At 37.0% G+C, this 16528-nt stretch overlaps 1 protein-coding gene across 12 annotated transcripts in view; it reads right to left on the bottom strand.

Moving 5' to 3' along the window:
• SNX14 (sorting nexin 14) overlaps positions 1–16528 on the bottom strand; it is a 67169-nt gene that overhangs the window by 2175 nt on the left and 48466 nt on the right. For 10 of the 12 annotated variants that reach the window (XM_065888825.1, XM_065888827.1, XM_065888828.1 and 7 more), the window contains 8 exons: positions 11547–11630; positions 10055–10155; positions 7904–8015; positions 5531–5571; positions 5288–5407; positions 2731–2854; positions 2292–2456; positions 2019–2114 (listed from right to left, as the gene is read on the bottom strand). In XM_065888825.1, coding sequence (XP_065744897.1) covers positions 2019–2114; positions 2292–2456; positions 2731–2854; positions 5288–5407; positions 5531–5571; positions 7904–8015; positions 10055–10155; positions 11547–11630 — 843 coding nt within the window. The remainder of the gene's footprint in view (positions 1–2018; positions 2115–2291; positions 2457–2730; positions 2855–5287; positions 5408–5530; positions 5572–7903; positions 8016–10054; positions 10156–11546; positions 11631–16528) is intronic. The other 2 variants (XM_065888834.1, XM_065888835.1) reach the window with 1 other exon arrangement.

Genomic DNA, 16528 nt, shown 5'->3' with positions numbered 1-16528 from the left:
GCTCTGGGGAATGCTGCAGTAAAGAAATCTGTTTATACTATTAAGTGATAAAAGACAGTTGCAAAATAATACATATTTTATTATCCCATTCAAGTAAAACAAAATAAAATGCTAAAATTATGCACATACATTTGTACATACATGTATAGAGATACATAAAAACTGTCTGTGAGGATTAACACCAAATGGGAGCTCGTAGCTACTTCTGCACAGTGGGGACAGGATGGCTTCTACTTTTTACTCTCTATATTTTCATAATATTTGAATATCTTAACATTTTTAATAATTAATTTAATTTTATGGTGAACACAGACTCTCTTCAATGAATATGACCACTTTATTTCTGTACTTTTTGCATACTTAGTATTGACTATCTTACAGAACAATCTTCTGGGAAAATGTTTACACACTAATTTAGGGTCCCAAAAGTTCCAATTCATGTGTGACTACACAGCTGTCATGTATCACTCCTATTACCACAGAGTCAGTCCTTATTAAAATCTGTGCTGAATGTTTTCCTCCAAGCAGGAAAATAAAATTATTCTTAAGTAAACAAGGTGCTCAAATATTTGTCCTTTCCACTCCGATCATAATGAAACTCTTAATGCTGTTCATGGAAAATTCTCATTTTATGTTTGCTTTTATAAGGTAAATCTAACCCTAAGAGGCAAAAGCCAAATTCAATTTATAATAAGTTTAGTAGATCCTTGATATTTATGCATCTTTGTGAATCCTTTAATTCACCAATACTACACAGAATTTCCCAATTAATATGCATGAAGCATAATGGACAAAAATAAACGATCCTTTCAGATTCTTCATCACTAAGGAAGAAATGAGTAGAGGACAACAGAAAGCATGCTAATCTTCCTCAGTAGCTAAATTACTTCTTCCCAAATGGAAGTCTTGAAGTAGATGTGATTCAAATTCATGCCTGAGCAAAATAAGAAATTATTACATTCACTGGCTTTCCATGTTGTTAAAACGAAGACTGTTATTAATACTGTAAATGCTAAAGGTCACTATAATAAAAAAGAAGAAAGAAATTACTTCATTATATACCTAGAGAAGATTCACTCAAATACAGCTGTGGTTCACTTTCACATTCAGACCAGGGATTTAACTTAACTGTCTTCACACAGAGCAGCAGGCTCATTCAGAGGCTCATTTTTCAATGATGAGAATTCTCTAAGGTACCTTCCATTCTTACTCTATATTTTCTCCCCAGGTATTATTACCCACTCACACATGACTCCCATATCTTTATCCTATATCATCATTCCTCCAATTTCCAAACCTGGATATTTAATTGCTTACTAGACATTTCCTCCTGAATAATGTATAGGCACTTCACATTCAAAATGTCCTAAACTAAATATCCTCTGCTTTGACCTCGTGACGTTTTTTCCTCATGTTTCCCATCTCTGTAAGAGATTACTACCATTCATTCATTTAGTGGCCCAAGCCTACCTCCTTTATAAGAGAGGGGATCACCCTCCTCCTTTGAGATTCTAAGTAACTTGAACATGGCTCTATAATCACATGTATGTTTTGTTCGTATGTTTACCTTCCTGCCAGACTGAGCTACCCAAGTACGATTTTTATATCCCTTGCGCTCTGCACAGTGCCTGGCACATGGAACGTGCTCAATAAACTTGGGATGAATGAATGAATTCTGACCTTTCACTCACACACACTAGTTTAGCTCTTCTCCTGGTGAAGTGCTTGGGCAGCAGGACTCCAACCGTCCCACAAACCTATCACTTTGACCAGTCTGATTCTAAGTAATTGAAAGAATCCGACTATTGTGTGAGTAGAAACAGCCTTACCTTAAAGTTCTTAGTGCTAACATCATAAAAACCAAATTTTATTTAACTAATTGAGTTAATTTTAATTGGTTTCTGTAACTATTTCTAAAATTAAAACTCACAGTAAAAATTAGCCTCAATAATTACTATACATCATGACCTCAAAAGAGTGCTAATCTATATTAAACTACTTTTTAAATATTACATTACCTGGAATGTAATTCATCATTTCTTCAAAAGTCTGTTTTGCTCGTTTTTGCTTATCTTGGAGAGAGCGAGGTTCAGTGTTTTCACAAAATACAGCATCTAAAAAGAGACAAAAAGAAACATTTGCTGGAATTTTCACCTATTATATACAAAGTATTTCCTCATGGTAGAAATACTAATAAAGCAAAGAAAAGCAAGACTTTTCGCTCTTTTAGGTCTAATTAAAATCCTTAAGAGTACTCAAAACATGAAACAAACACATGAGAAAATACAAACCTCTGAGAAGTGTTATGAGTGAAACCAAACGGTGCTCCTGAAATAACTGTTCTAGTTTACAATGAAGATAGTAATCAGTGTACATTTCCAGGGTGTTTTTAAAGAGGATTCGAGTTCCCATTAAGAGATGATGAAGCCAGTCAGGAACCCGGAAGACCACCCGTCCTGAGAAGGATCACACAGAACACTTCATTAAGGTAAATAGATGTCTGAACGTTTTCCAATGCAAAAAATACAAATGGTCAATATTTTATTTGTAAACACTAATAACTTTAATATGTTCAAGATCAATTATATACATTGAATTCTTATTTTAAAAAGTACCTTCAATTAAAAATAATTATAATGGGGCAATACTCAAGAGCATTAATTTGCATCACAGAAAAAATATAATACATGAATGAGAAACAGGTTTTAACAGTAACCACAGATATCTTACCTACATACATCAGGTAATCATAGACTCCTTCTAAAGTCATCATTTCCATAAAATAATTCTGATTTTGCTTTCGTTCTGTATTCTCAGCACGGTTTGCATTATTCTTAAACAGATCATTGAAAAGCTAAAGTAAAAGTTGAAATAATAAAAAATATAGTTCATTACACCTGCTGATAATAATTACTAAGGGTAAAGTGATACAGAGCAAAGGTGTTTAAACTTTGTCCAATCAAAAGAGAATATTTTTAAAAACCCTACAATATCAGAGAGGTTAAGATCTGCCCCCAAAATTCCACATTTACACCCAAAATTGAATTTAAAAATACAATATTTTGGGGGGGCCAAAATATTAAATAAAAATCTACTTTCATTTTAGACATAACAGAAAATTCATTATCTATAAAGAACCCCTTTGATTTTTTACACCAAAAGGAGCAAATGAACATATCTATATAAAGATGCATAAAAACATCAGTAATAGCTAATTTTAATTCTAACATGATTTAAAGGTTATAAATCATTATTTAATTAAAGGATGTTTAGAGGTGAACATTAAGCTTTAAGCAAAGTTTATTTGGACAATAATAGTCAAAGCTCAGAAAGGCCTAATATATCAGACAAAAACAAGATATGAAGAATTACTTATAGCAAAAATGCTAAAATGCAACTAAATCTCAGCCCTACTTACCCCAAAAGTATGCCAAAAAAAAAAGTCTATTATCATTAATAATAATCAAATAGCAGAAATTAAGGAACTAAAAACAAAAACTGATAAGGAATTCCCTGGTGGTCCAGTGGTTAGGATTCTGTGCTTTCACTGCCAAGGGCCTGGGTTCGATCCCTGGTCGGGGAACTAAGATCCTGCAAGCCACGCTGTGTGGCCAAATAAATAAATAAATAAATCTAAAACATTTTTTTTAAACTGATAGAAAAGACCAACAAAACCAAATGATAAAATGGAAAAAGGCTTTGGCAAGATTGATCAAAAAGGAAAAGGAAAGAAAAAGACAAAAAATGTCAGGAATAAAAGGGGACATAATTATAGATGTCAGAGAAAACAAAAAGAAAAAAGGATATTATTGACAACTTCAGGCCAAAATTTTTCAAATTTAGATAAGATGGAGAATTTTTTTAAAAACATAACCTATCAAAATCTGACTCATGAAATAATAAACCTGAATAATATTATAATCATAAAAGAAATTAAATTGGTTGTAGAAAAAAAAACTTCCCACAAACAAAACTTGAGGCCTAAATGACTATTAACAGGTTATCACTTATTTAAAGCACTAATAATTCCAATTATAATTCTACCAGCAAATAGAAATACCAAAACCTGACAAGGATACAATGAGAAAGAAAAATTATAGGCTAAGTACACCTATAAACATGGACTTAAATTTCCTTAACCTCATAAAGGATTTCTACAAAAAAAGCTACACTATTTATTATTTAATGGTGAAACACTGCAACCATTCCCTTTGTATAGCAGGTCCTAGCCATGAATGAAAGAAAACTGCCATCATTTGCATGTGTAAATCTAAAAGAATTAATGGATACGTTACTAAAATTAATATAAGTCTAGCAAGATTATTGAATTAAAAATTAATATACAACCATCAACCGTATTACTGTTTACCAATAATAAACCTATAAAGTGAAAAAAATTAAAGATGCCCTTTATAGTAATAAACAAAATGAAGGGTTTGTTTTTGGGCAGGGGAACTGTTCTTTGAGCTCACATAGCTCCCCATACTGGGTCCTACTCTGGCACTGAACTAAGCTTCTTTCAGACAGGTAATTTATCTTTATATTCCCAGTGCCTCTCCATAGCAGGCACATAATAAAGTATTTGTTCAATGAATCGATGAACTATTTTATAAGCCATTAAAATTACATAATACCAGCAAATAAACATATTATAGCAATTAATTCCTTGATTACTGAAAGTTGGTGATTTACAGCTTAAGAAAACCACTTTTAAAAATTCCCCAAAATACAGAATGATAGTTTACGAATACAGTTTCTAAAGAATCACTTACCCCGGGCTTCCCTGGTGGCACAGTGGTTAAGAATCTATCTGCCAATGCAGGGGACACGGGTTCGAACCCTGGTCCGGGAAGATCCCACATGCCGGGAAGATCCCACATGCCGCGGAGCAACTAAGCCCGTGCACCACAACTACTGAGCCTGTGCTCTAGAGCCCGTGCTCCGCAACAAGAGAAGCCACCACAGTGAGAAGACCGCACACCACAATGAACAGTAGCCCCAGATCGTTCCAACTACAGAAAGCCTGCGCACAGCAATGAAGACCCAACAGAGCCAAAAATAAATAAATAAATAAAATTAATTTATAAAGAGGAAAAAAAAACCCACCCCGTTTAAAGCAAAGAACAAAGCAACTACATATACTCCTTATATTGTACAATTAATTTCCACATAAGGAAAATATAAAGTCCCATCCATTGCATTAACACAGGATTCTCCCTATAATGGAAAAGTCATCTCAAGTAGGACAGCTTCAAACTTAATGCCTCTCTGAGGCAATGCACAGTACCTTCTTATTATTTTCTGAAGTAGGGCTGAGAATGGTCAGTTCTGGTTTACTTGGTTTAGGCTTTGGAGATTCACAAGAATTAATGAAATTCATGATGAACGGTTCCAAATGCTGACCTTTCTGTGGAGATCATGGTATAAAAACCAAGATTATGATTTTATTATATAACCCATTAAAATTTATTGCTATTTAAATATGCTTATAACTATCATTTTATAGAATGCACAAAAATCAGTTATTCACCTCTTTTATTAGTTTTCCAGGAACAGACTTTATAATTTTCCCTGCAATTAAAAGTAAAATATTAATTTTAACAAGGCATAATATACCTCATAACTGCTCATATAAATACTTTACTAGGCAATTTAAAACACTAAACAGCCAAGTAAAAAGCAAAATGGTAAAAAAAATATTTATAATTGACCATTTCACGCTTAACAAAAATTTACAATAAATTAGGTAGTCTTAACTATTTATAGATACAACATTTGGGATACTTTAAAGTAATCCAGTGGGGTGAGAGGCAGGTGAAGGGCTGGAACAAGCCAAGTGTCAATAACTATTGAAGGGATAAGGAGTTCACTATACAAATCTCTCTACTTTTGTGTATATTTGAAATTTTCCATTGAAATGTTTTCAAAACATTTTAAGCAATGGTGAATAAATAAAGATATCTAAAAGTATGCAAAAGTTAGTCAAAAGGAAAAAGAAGTTCTAAAAATTGCTACACTATTTAAATTCGCTATTTGAATAGTTTACATTCTCAGCTTTAGATTAAGAATATATATTCTAATCCTGTTTGCCAGAATTTTGTCTTGATCGTATCTCCAGGTTCCTTTATTATAAAATATCAAACATCACGAGATTTTCTCAAGCATTTAGAAATGACTGTAAAAATCAGTCAAAGTTGATTAATATAACTTAAATTTCTTTCAGTCCAGTTTAGAAAAAAGTAGACTCTAATGGCAATAGCAAAAGGCATGTTAATGAAAAATAACATAGAGATTGTTTTATAACATGCAAACCTCCAACCCTCTCACCAGGCTATTTCTCCTTTGGTACCCCCATAAATTACTCCTCCCACCTCAGAATTTCCCAAGTTCTTTGAATTACAGTGTTGCATCCTGTGCTTCTCTCTTCTACATGCTCTTCCTGAGCCAAATGTTTTGCTCAATCTGATTTCAAATAACATACAAATCTCTATTCTGTGCCTCTCTCCTGGCCTCTCCTACCTCATAAAACTTCCTCAACTGGATTCTATAAACTCAACAAGTTCAGAACTACTCTAAATTTATTCCATATCTCAGCAAGTAGCAGCATTCATCCAGTTGTATAAACAGAAACCTGGATCATCATTTTTTTTCTATTTTGGAGACTTGATTAAATGTTTATTCATTTTAATTCTGCCTTTTTAAACATTTTGAAGCCAATATATTGTGTTTTCCACATCTGAAATATTTTTTTTAATTTTATTATTTTTTGATCATTTCTTCTTCAGTCAAACCTAGTCAGTAACCAGGTCTACCCAATTCTATCTCCTAAACATTATGTATAACCAAATACAAATGTTCTCACATTTTCCCTCGATAAGACACACACCAAATATTCTGGCTCAACTATATGTATTAATTTGGAGAGGGCTTCCCTGATGGAGCAGTGGTTGAGAGTCTGCCTGTCGATGCAGGGGACATGGGTTCATGCCCCGGTCCGGGAGGATCCCACATGCCACGGAGCGGCTGGGCCTGTGAGCCACGGCCGCTGAGCCTGCGTGTCCGGAGACTGTGCTCCGCAACGGGAGAGGCTACAACAGTGAGAGGCCCGCATACCGCAAAAAAAAAAAAATTTGGAGAGATACAGATAAAAGCCAAATGCCCACTTGTAATATTTATTCATTTAGTTCTATATATACTTAAGATGACATTATATAAAATATTAGAAATACTGCTTCTCTTCCATTATGATATTTAACAATTTTATTCAAACTTTTCCAGCTTATCTTATTGCTTAGTCTATACTGAACTTTATATAAAAGGAATAATGCTGCATACATTCTTCTGCCTCTTGCTTCTTTCATTCAACATCATGTTTTTAAGATTATCAACACTGTTCCAAGCAGCTACATGCCATGGGTATGCATTGCTCTAAGTATTCACTTTGTGAAACTACTATAATTTATGTCTACTCTATTGCTGATGAACATCTGCATTATTTCCAGTTTAGGCTACTATAAGCAATGCTGCTAAGAACATTGTTAAACATGAATACAAGATTCTCTAGAGTGTATATCTCAGAGAGGAACTGCGGGGTCATTCAGTTTTACACCAAACTGTTTTTCCAAGTGGTTTTCCTTTTTTTCTTAATTGAAGTATAGTTGATTTAAAATATTATATTACTTGCAGGTGTACAACACAGTGATTCAATATTTTTATAGATTATACTCCATTAAAGTTACAAGTGGTTTTCAAATTTATATTCCCATTAACAGTATATAAGAAGTCCTTCAGAGTTTTGATACATGGCTTCACTCTATAAATTATTCTTCTAAATTAATCTGAAAATACTGCTTCTTTTCTTTTCAGTTTATCCTCTTCTATATGATTATTTAAATTGACTTACCAAGATTTACGTCTGGTAGTATCTTATCAAGAAACTGTGTTTCCCCACCATTGGGGGAGAGAAAATCTGCCAGAAGTTGACTATTACTCAATTCTGGATGCTGCAGAAGTTTCTTGATGAACAAAAACAGAAAAAAAAGGGGGGAAAAACAGTTTTAACAATCTAGAAGAGTGATGAAAACTACATTAAAATGATTTTTTTAACCAAGAAAACAATTTTAAATCCTCAAAGGCTATTTCACACTCAGAATAATAACAAAGCACATTTATAGAAAGAATAGCATCATATAACAGGGTAAGACCTCTATAGTGACACATGAATGGGTTTGAATTCTGCTCTTCCATTTGCTAGCTAGGTGTCCCTAGAAAAGTTCATATATTGCCTAAGAGTCAGTTTCCTGATGTGTAGAATGAAGATAACACTACCTACTTACAGTGTTGTTAGATAAGGCACAGTACCTGATACACAGGAAGGAAGATTAAACATTAGCTAATATTATTTCTCAGTTTCTCAACTAAAAAAAAGTATTACAATATCATACATCTATCTTGATAATTAAAGGAAGCTGGTATAAAGGGTTTTGCAGAGAACTAAACGTGGAAATGTGAAATAACTTGGAGACTGTTGCCTGATCTGCTTGCAACACTATTTTTTCTTACAAGACAAACTGACGTTTTAAAGCGAGATTTAACCCAGTCTTACCTAATATTCAGTTTTGTAACTATGAAAGAGTTAAAAGTGAAATACCAGTACTGCAACATTTAACTCCATATTACCAAAAAATATTTCTTCTAGAATGAGGTTCTCTAGTTCTTAGAATTAGTCGGTTCAAATAATGGGTTTAATGATATCAACAAAACCACAGGTTAACACTAGCATATGCTGTGTTCAAATATCCTTGCAATAGTTAATGTTTATATCATATTTCAATTTTCATACCACCAAAAAGTTACGAAAAAAATACCTTCTGGGTTGAGGTATTCATTGGCTCAAATACAGAAAATATAATGTAAATACCCCTTTACACTGTTGAATATTTTTAATTTAAAAAGTACTTATTGTTGGCTAAAAGGCATCCAAATTTAACTGAATTAACACTTAATTAAAACTACAAAATTCCATGTCCAAATAAATGAGATTTTAAATTTTTTAAATTTTTTAAATTTATTTTTTTATTTTTGGCTGCGTTGGGTCTTCGTTGCTGTGCACAGGTTTCCTCTAGTTGTGGCGAGCAGGGGCTACTCTTCATTGCAGAGCACAGGCTTCTCATTGTGGTTGCTTCTCTTGTTGCGGAGCACGGGCTCTAGGCATGCAGGTTTCAGTAGTTGTGGCACGTGGGCTCAGTAGTTGTGGCATGTGGGCTTAGTTGCTCCACGGCATGTGGGATCTTCCCAGACGAGGGATCAAACCCGTGTTCCCTGCACTGGCAGGCAGATTCTTAACCAGTGCACCACCAGGGAAGTCAAGGAGAGTTTTAAAAAATAAAACAAATAAAATTATCCAGTTTTTGATCTTATTTACTTGATTAAAGAAAAATGGTCATTAATTTTAGAAGAGTCTCAAGTAGGTAACTTTTAAGCAGACTGCACCAACAATGGAAATAGCAATTACATTGTTTACACAACACAATGTGCACACACTGAGAAAAACGGAATTCAATTCCAAGTGGTGAATGGTAGAGAGTCAGGAGATCCCAAGTAATTAAAAAAAAATGTACAATTGCAAAAACAAAAAAATTAATAAAACAGGAGGGAAAAATTCCAGAGTTCAGAAAGTGCTAAACACAAAATCAAACAAAAAATAAGAAAAAAACAGTATTCTTAGAATGCATTTAATGTTTTACATCAAAAGTTTTTTCTTCCTTTCTCTCTCACTCTCTTTTTCTGTCTCTAACTGCCCACATCAAAAGTTTTAAACTATGCCCAATACAAGACATTTTTTCCTCCGAGAAAATATATGGTATTTCACTGGTTATCAAATTTCTTTTAAAAAGTACTCTTGACAATAATTCATTTCCACATGGGAAAAAATTTTTTTAATAAAGGATTCTAGAAATCCACATTGACAGGTATTGTAAGACACAGCACATATGTATGTACAAGAGAAAAAGAGACAAATTAGAGGATGTTTTAAATTAAGTTGGAGCTGTACCTGGAGATATTCCTGAAACTCTTCTCTCTTAGACTTTAAGAACTCATAATTTTTTGGGCCAATGATCCTCTTGGAAGGAAGCTGGGCATCAGGAAATGTGCCTGAAATTAATATATATGAAAGTTATTACTATGTTCTGCTATTATTTTTAAAACCTAATTTATAATTTACTATGGCAACTTCAGATTCCCAATGCTGCCTTGTAGAGATGTGGCATTATCATTTATATAATCTTGACAAAATCAGAGAGCTTCAAAAGTCAGAAGACCAGACCAAAGAACTTGACTCTACTGATATCCAAAATATCACCTCCCTTTGTTGACACAGATTTATTTAGCCTTCTATACTAGTAAAAAAGCTTCAAAAACTTATCATGAGATTATTTTGAAATTGGTGGGATTCTATTAGACAAAATCTTACTGAAGAAATACCTACTCTCTCACGGAGAAAATGGCAGCATTTTGCCAATGCTATATAAGCTTAAAAACAAAATTTAAAAACCATGGACATGTTTTCTCAGATAGGGCCAACTTTGGACATTTTAGTACCAAAAAGGAAAAATATTGTTGAGAATCCAACCAACTTTGATTGGTCCAGGATTTTAAATTACGGAGATAAATGATCTTTTCTCAACTCTAAATCAAAAGGAAAAGTCTCAGAGAAAGACCAAGACAAGGATGGCATTGTACCAGACTGGCAAAGGCAAAGAGAAAACCATTTAAGGACAAGTACAAACTCAAAATCTAGACAAAAAAGTATGGAGTGGGACCTTGTATTTTTTATCTTTCTATAATCTCCTTATTGTGGGCTTTGTTCTTATAGCAGAGTAGAGAAGTTTCCCTGCCCTTTACAATTCAAAACCAACCTGAATTTGGATCAGGGGACACTCCACAGAACTTTTCTAAAATCAAAAGATTCAGAATACACAATTCAAGCTCAGCAATTTACATACAAAATGACTAGAAATACTTCATGACTGTAAACCTAATATTAACTAAAATAAATGGACAGATAAGAGAGACTGAGAGGTGAGAGGAAGACTGAAAAGAAAGAGTGCTCTGATTTTCTGATTGATCTACCCTTAAAAGAAACACACAACTACAAGGGTTTTTTTCCATATCGAAATCTAAGAGCTAAATCAAAACATCTGTCATGTCGCATAGAAACATGTTTACCACAGAAGATGATGGCAAAAGAAAAGAGCAACTCAAATGCCTGGTTTAAATTCTCTGCCACTGTCTTTTAAATTTTAATATCATTATTGCTTGAAAAGCAATAAATTTGCATTGTAAAAATTTTAAAAATATAAATAAGCAGAAATGAGATAAAAACAGTACATTCCTATTATCACTAGTAGTGTACACAAGTGTCACTGTTACATTTCCTTAGTACAGTTACTTAAAATTAGAAAGTAATTTCAGAAAGCTGGTTCAACAGCTTTCAAGAAAGCTAATGCTGAAATGTAATGTTTTATACAAAAAGGACAACATACCATGAAATTCTGTTAGTTTTGACTCAAGTACATAGAATTCAAGGTATCTTCTATAGACAGACCAATGTTCAGGCTCATGCCCAACTGCAAAATGAATGAATACACACTGAGAAATAAACAATTTTACAAACTACTACTAAAAGAATGCACTATTTATAACATTAAGTATACAAAGCTGGAAATTATTCCAGTCTTAATAATTTATTATTTCTTGGGAATTCCCTGGAGGTCCAGTGGTTATGACTCCGCACTTCCACTACAGCGGGCATAGGTTCGATCCCTGGTCAGGGAACTAAGATCCCGCAAGCTGCACAGTGCGGCCAAAAAAAAAAAAAGAAAGAAAGAAAAGAAAGTGCCTTAGGCTTCCCTGGTGGCGCAGTGGTTGAGAGTCCGCCTGCCGATGCAGGGGACATGGGTTCGTGCCCCGGTCCAGGAAGATCCCACATGCCGCGGAGCGGCTGGGCCCGTGAGTCATAGCCACTGAGCCTGCGCGTCCGGAGCCTGTGCTCCGCAACGGGAGAGGCCACAGCAGTGAGAGGCCTGCGTACCAAAAAAAAAAAGAAAATAAAGTGCCTAGACTACATGTAAGAAAACTCGTTTGCTAATCTAAAAGCATGCTGGAGGGGCAGGGGACAGCTGAAACTCTCCCAAGACGCAGGCAGGGGCAGGTGCCATTACTGTCCCCCCACCTACCCTGCTAGCACAGGCAGACAAGCTTGGAAATGGCACCCCCCAGCCTTGCTTGGATAGGCAGGGGTAAGTGGTTGCAGCACTATCCCACTGCCTTGCTGAAGCCAGAGTGGTTGCAGCGCTCCCTGGCTCCCGGGCTGTGACTGGCAAGCACGAGCAGCTGCAGCATTCTTCCTCTCCCCGCCTAAAGCCAGCTCACTCACATAGGCAAGGCACTCTCCCACTGCACTGCTGAGAGCTGCAGGCACATGCAGCCTTTCTGACACTGGCCAGCATGCCCTGCCCCCTACACTCACCAGCTGCCTTGCTGAAGCCAGCAGGTGTGTGCAATCCACACAGGGGACACCCCTTCATCACTTGGCCCTGGTGGCTAAGGGAGCTGGCAATACTGAGCTCCACGGGACTGTACCAGTTGGAAAGACAGTTCCTGGAAAGGCACACCGCCCCCCAGGGACTGCACAGACAGCACACTAAATAAAACCCCAGTCTTCCTGTGAAAAAAGCCTATTTACTTAGGTTGGATCTTCAGCCTGAGGGACAGGCTTCAGATTTTCCACACATCTAGGAGCTAAGGAAGAGCACCCAGAGAACGTAAGCAAGGAGACACCATCCCTGCACACCCCCTTGGCCTCACTAGAGCTCAATAAGAACTCTCAGGAGCTCATACACTCGTCTGCAACTATGCACCCCGAGGACACCTCCAGATCTCCTGGAATGGAGGCAGGTAGGGATTTTGACTGTGGCCCTGCAGGACTGTATATATCTGCCTACTTTAAAGGCTGCTGCCTAAGTGTCTGGCTTCCCATCAGCCTGAAACGAGGCGATAAACGGGATTCCTCCCCTTGGAACACTAATAGGTCTTGGCATATGCTCCATAACAGGCATATATCAAGAATAAATCAGGCAGTTTAGACAATCACAAAGGTTCAAAAGACAAAGAAGACCTAGGGCAAGGTTGAATTAGAGGGCTAATCACCTACACAGGCCACTCTTCAAGACTGAGAGAGGTAGCTGTTTCCCCTAATACACAGGAAGAAGCACAGAGTCAAGTAAAATGAGGAAATAGGGCTTCCCTGGTGGCGCAGTGGTTGAGAGTCCGCCTGCCGATGCAGGGGACACGGTCCGGGAAGATCCCACATGCCGCGGAGCAGCTGGGCCCATGAGCCATGGCCACTGAGCCTGCGCGTCTGGAGCCCATGCTCAGCAACGGGAGAGGCCCGCGTACCACAAAATAAAAAAAAAGAAGATAACTTATGGGACCTATAGGATAATATCAAGTGAAATAACACTCGCATTATAGGGGTCCCAAAAGCAGAAGAGAAAAAGGGGCAGAAAAGTTATCTGAAGAAATAATGGCTGAAAACTTCCTTAACCTGGGGAAGGAAACAGACATCCAGGTCCAAGAAGCCCAGAGAGTTCCAAACAACAGGGTCCTCCACAGATCTTTCCTGGATAGCCACAGCTCTATTCCTGGCTTCTGCTGAGATGATTGATCCATGAGTCCCATGCCTGATCTCTTCAGCAAACCATTGTTCAGCCACACCCTTGGCTTTTTTCCAGAGCATGATATATGGATAGTCCGAGAATTTTCCAAACCTTCAAGTTCTAGTTCTTTTTTCTTTTTTTTTTTGACTATCCCTATGTCTATTGTTTTTTTAACACTTTTATTGGAGTATAATTGCTTTACAATGGTGTGTTAGTTTCTGCTTTATAACAAAGTGAATCAGCTATACATATACATATATCCCCATATCTCCTCCCTCTTGCATCTCCCTCCCACCCTCCCTATCCCACCCCTCTAGGTGGTCAAAAGCACTGAGGAGATCTCCCTGTGCTATGCGGCTGCTTCCTACAACTATCTATTTTACATTTGGTAGTATATATAAGTCCATGCCACTCTCTCACTTCGTCCCAGCTTACCCTTCCCCCTCCCCGTGTCCTCAAGTCCATTCTCTACTTCTGCATCTTTATCCCTGTCCTGCCCCTAGGTTCTTCATAACCAGTGTTTTTTTGTTTGTTTGTTTTTTAGATTCCATATATGTATGTGTTAGCATATGGTATTTGTTTTTCTCTTTCTTACTTACTTCACTCTGTATGACAGACTCTAGGTCCATCCACCTCACTACAAATAACTCAATTTCATTTCTTTTTATGGCTGAGTAATATTCCATTGTATATATGTGCCACATCTTCTTTACCCATTCATCTGTCGATGGACACTTAGGTTGCTTCCATGTCCTGGCTATTGTAAATAGAGCTACAATGATCATTGTGGTACATGACTCTTTTTGAATTATGGTTTTCTCAGGGTATATGCCCAGTAGTGGGATTGCTGGGTCATATGGTAGTTCTATTTTTAGTTTTTTAAGGAACCTCAATACTGTTCTCCAAATGACTGTATCAATTTACATTCCCACCAACAGTGCAAGAGGGTTCCCTTTTCTCCACACCTTCTCCAGCATTTATTGTTTGTAGATTTTTTGATGATAGCCATTCTGATTGGTGTGAGGTAACACCTCATTGTAGTTTTGATTAGCCAAAACAATCTTGAGAAAAAAGAACAAAGCTAGAGGTATCATGCTCCCTGATTTTAAACTGTACTACAAAGCTATAATAATCAAACAAGTATGGTACTAGCATAAAAACAGACACATAGATCAATGGAACAGAAGATAGAGCCCAGAAATAACCCCACACATATATGGTCAATTAATTTATGACAATGGAGGCAAGAATATACAGTGGGGAAAGGAGAGCCACTTCTGTCCTTTAATAAGTAAACATTGTTGAGCAGCAAACTCAAGTGGAGGAACAGACTCAAGTGTTTTCTACAAATAACTAGTCAGGACTCTTTAAAAAAGTGTCAAGTTCATTAAAGACAAGGGAAGACTGAGAAACTATCACAGAACATAGGAGACTAAGGAGACAAGACTAAATTCAGTGTGGGATCCTGGGTTGGATCCTGAACCAGAAAGAGGGTATTAGTGGGAAAACTGGTGAAATTCAAATGAATATCCCATCAATGCTAATTTCCTGGTTTCAATCATTGTACTATGGTTTTATAAGATGTCAATACAAGGGGAAGCTGGGTAAAGGGTGTATGACAACTTTCTGTACTATTTTTTGCAACCTTTCTGTAACCGTCTTAGTCTGCTCAGGCTGCTATAACAAAACACCATAAATTGGGTGGCTTATTTTATTTTATTTTTTTTATTTATTTATTTTTGGCTGCATTGGATCTTCATTGCTGTGCACAGGCTTTCTCTAGCTGTGTTGAGCAGGGGCTACTCTTCGTTACAATGTGTAGGCTTCTCATTGCAGTGGCTTCTCTTGTTGTGCAGCATGGGCTCTAGGCGCACGGGCGTCAGTAGTTGTGGAGCACAGGCTCAGTAGTTGTGGCTCACAGGCTCAGTAATTGTGGAGCATGGGCTTAGTTGCTGTGCGGCATGTGGGATCTTCCTGGACCAAGGATCGAACCCATGTCCCCTGCATTGGCAGGCAGATTCTTAAACACTGCGCCACCAGTGTGACTTATTTTTTAAAATTAAAATAAAAATAGGGACATCCCCGGTGGTCCAGGGGTTAAGACTCCACTCTCCCAAAGCAGGGGGCCTGGGTTCGATCCCTGGTCAGGGAACTAGAGCCCACATGCAGCAACTAAGAACCCACATGCCACAACTAAAGATCCCACATGCTGCAACTAAAGATCCCGCAGGCAGCAATGAAGATCCCACACACAGCAGCGAAGATCCTGCGTGCCGCAACTAAGATCCGGCGCGGTCAAATAAATAAATAAATAAATAAATAAATAAATAAAATTAGGGCTTCCCTGGTGGCTCAGTGGTTAAGAATCCGCCTGCCAATTCAGGGGACATGGGTTTGATCCCTGGTCCGGGAAGATCCCACATGTAGTGGAGCAACTAAGCCCATGTGCCACAACTACTGAGCCTGTGCTCCAGAGCCTGCGAGCCACAACTACTGAGCCTGTGCACCACAACTACTGAAGCCCACACTCCTAGAGCCCGTGCTCCACAACAAGAAAAGCCACCACAATGAGAAGCCCGCACACCGCAACAAAGAGTAGCCCCTGCTCGCTGCAACTAGAGAAAGCCCATGTGCAGCAACAAAGACCCAATGCAGCCAAAAATTAATAAATAAATTAAAAAAAAATTTTTATAAACTAAAATTAAAATTAATAAATGGTGTTGGGAAAACTGAACAGTTACATGCAAAAGAATGAAACTGGACCACTATCTTACACCATGTAAAAAAATTAACTGAAAATAAATTAA

This window comes from Phocoena phocoena, chromosome 12, assembly GCF_963924675.1.
Source record: "Phocoena phocoena chromosome 12, mPhoPho1.1, whole genome shotgun sequence".
NCBI lineage: Eukaryota > Metazoa > Chordata > Mammalia > Artiodactyla > Phocoenidae > Phocoena > Phocoena phocoena.
Note: the sequence above shows the minus strand (reverse complement) of the source record. Positions and strands in the feature narration are given on the sequence as shown.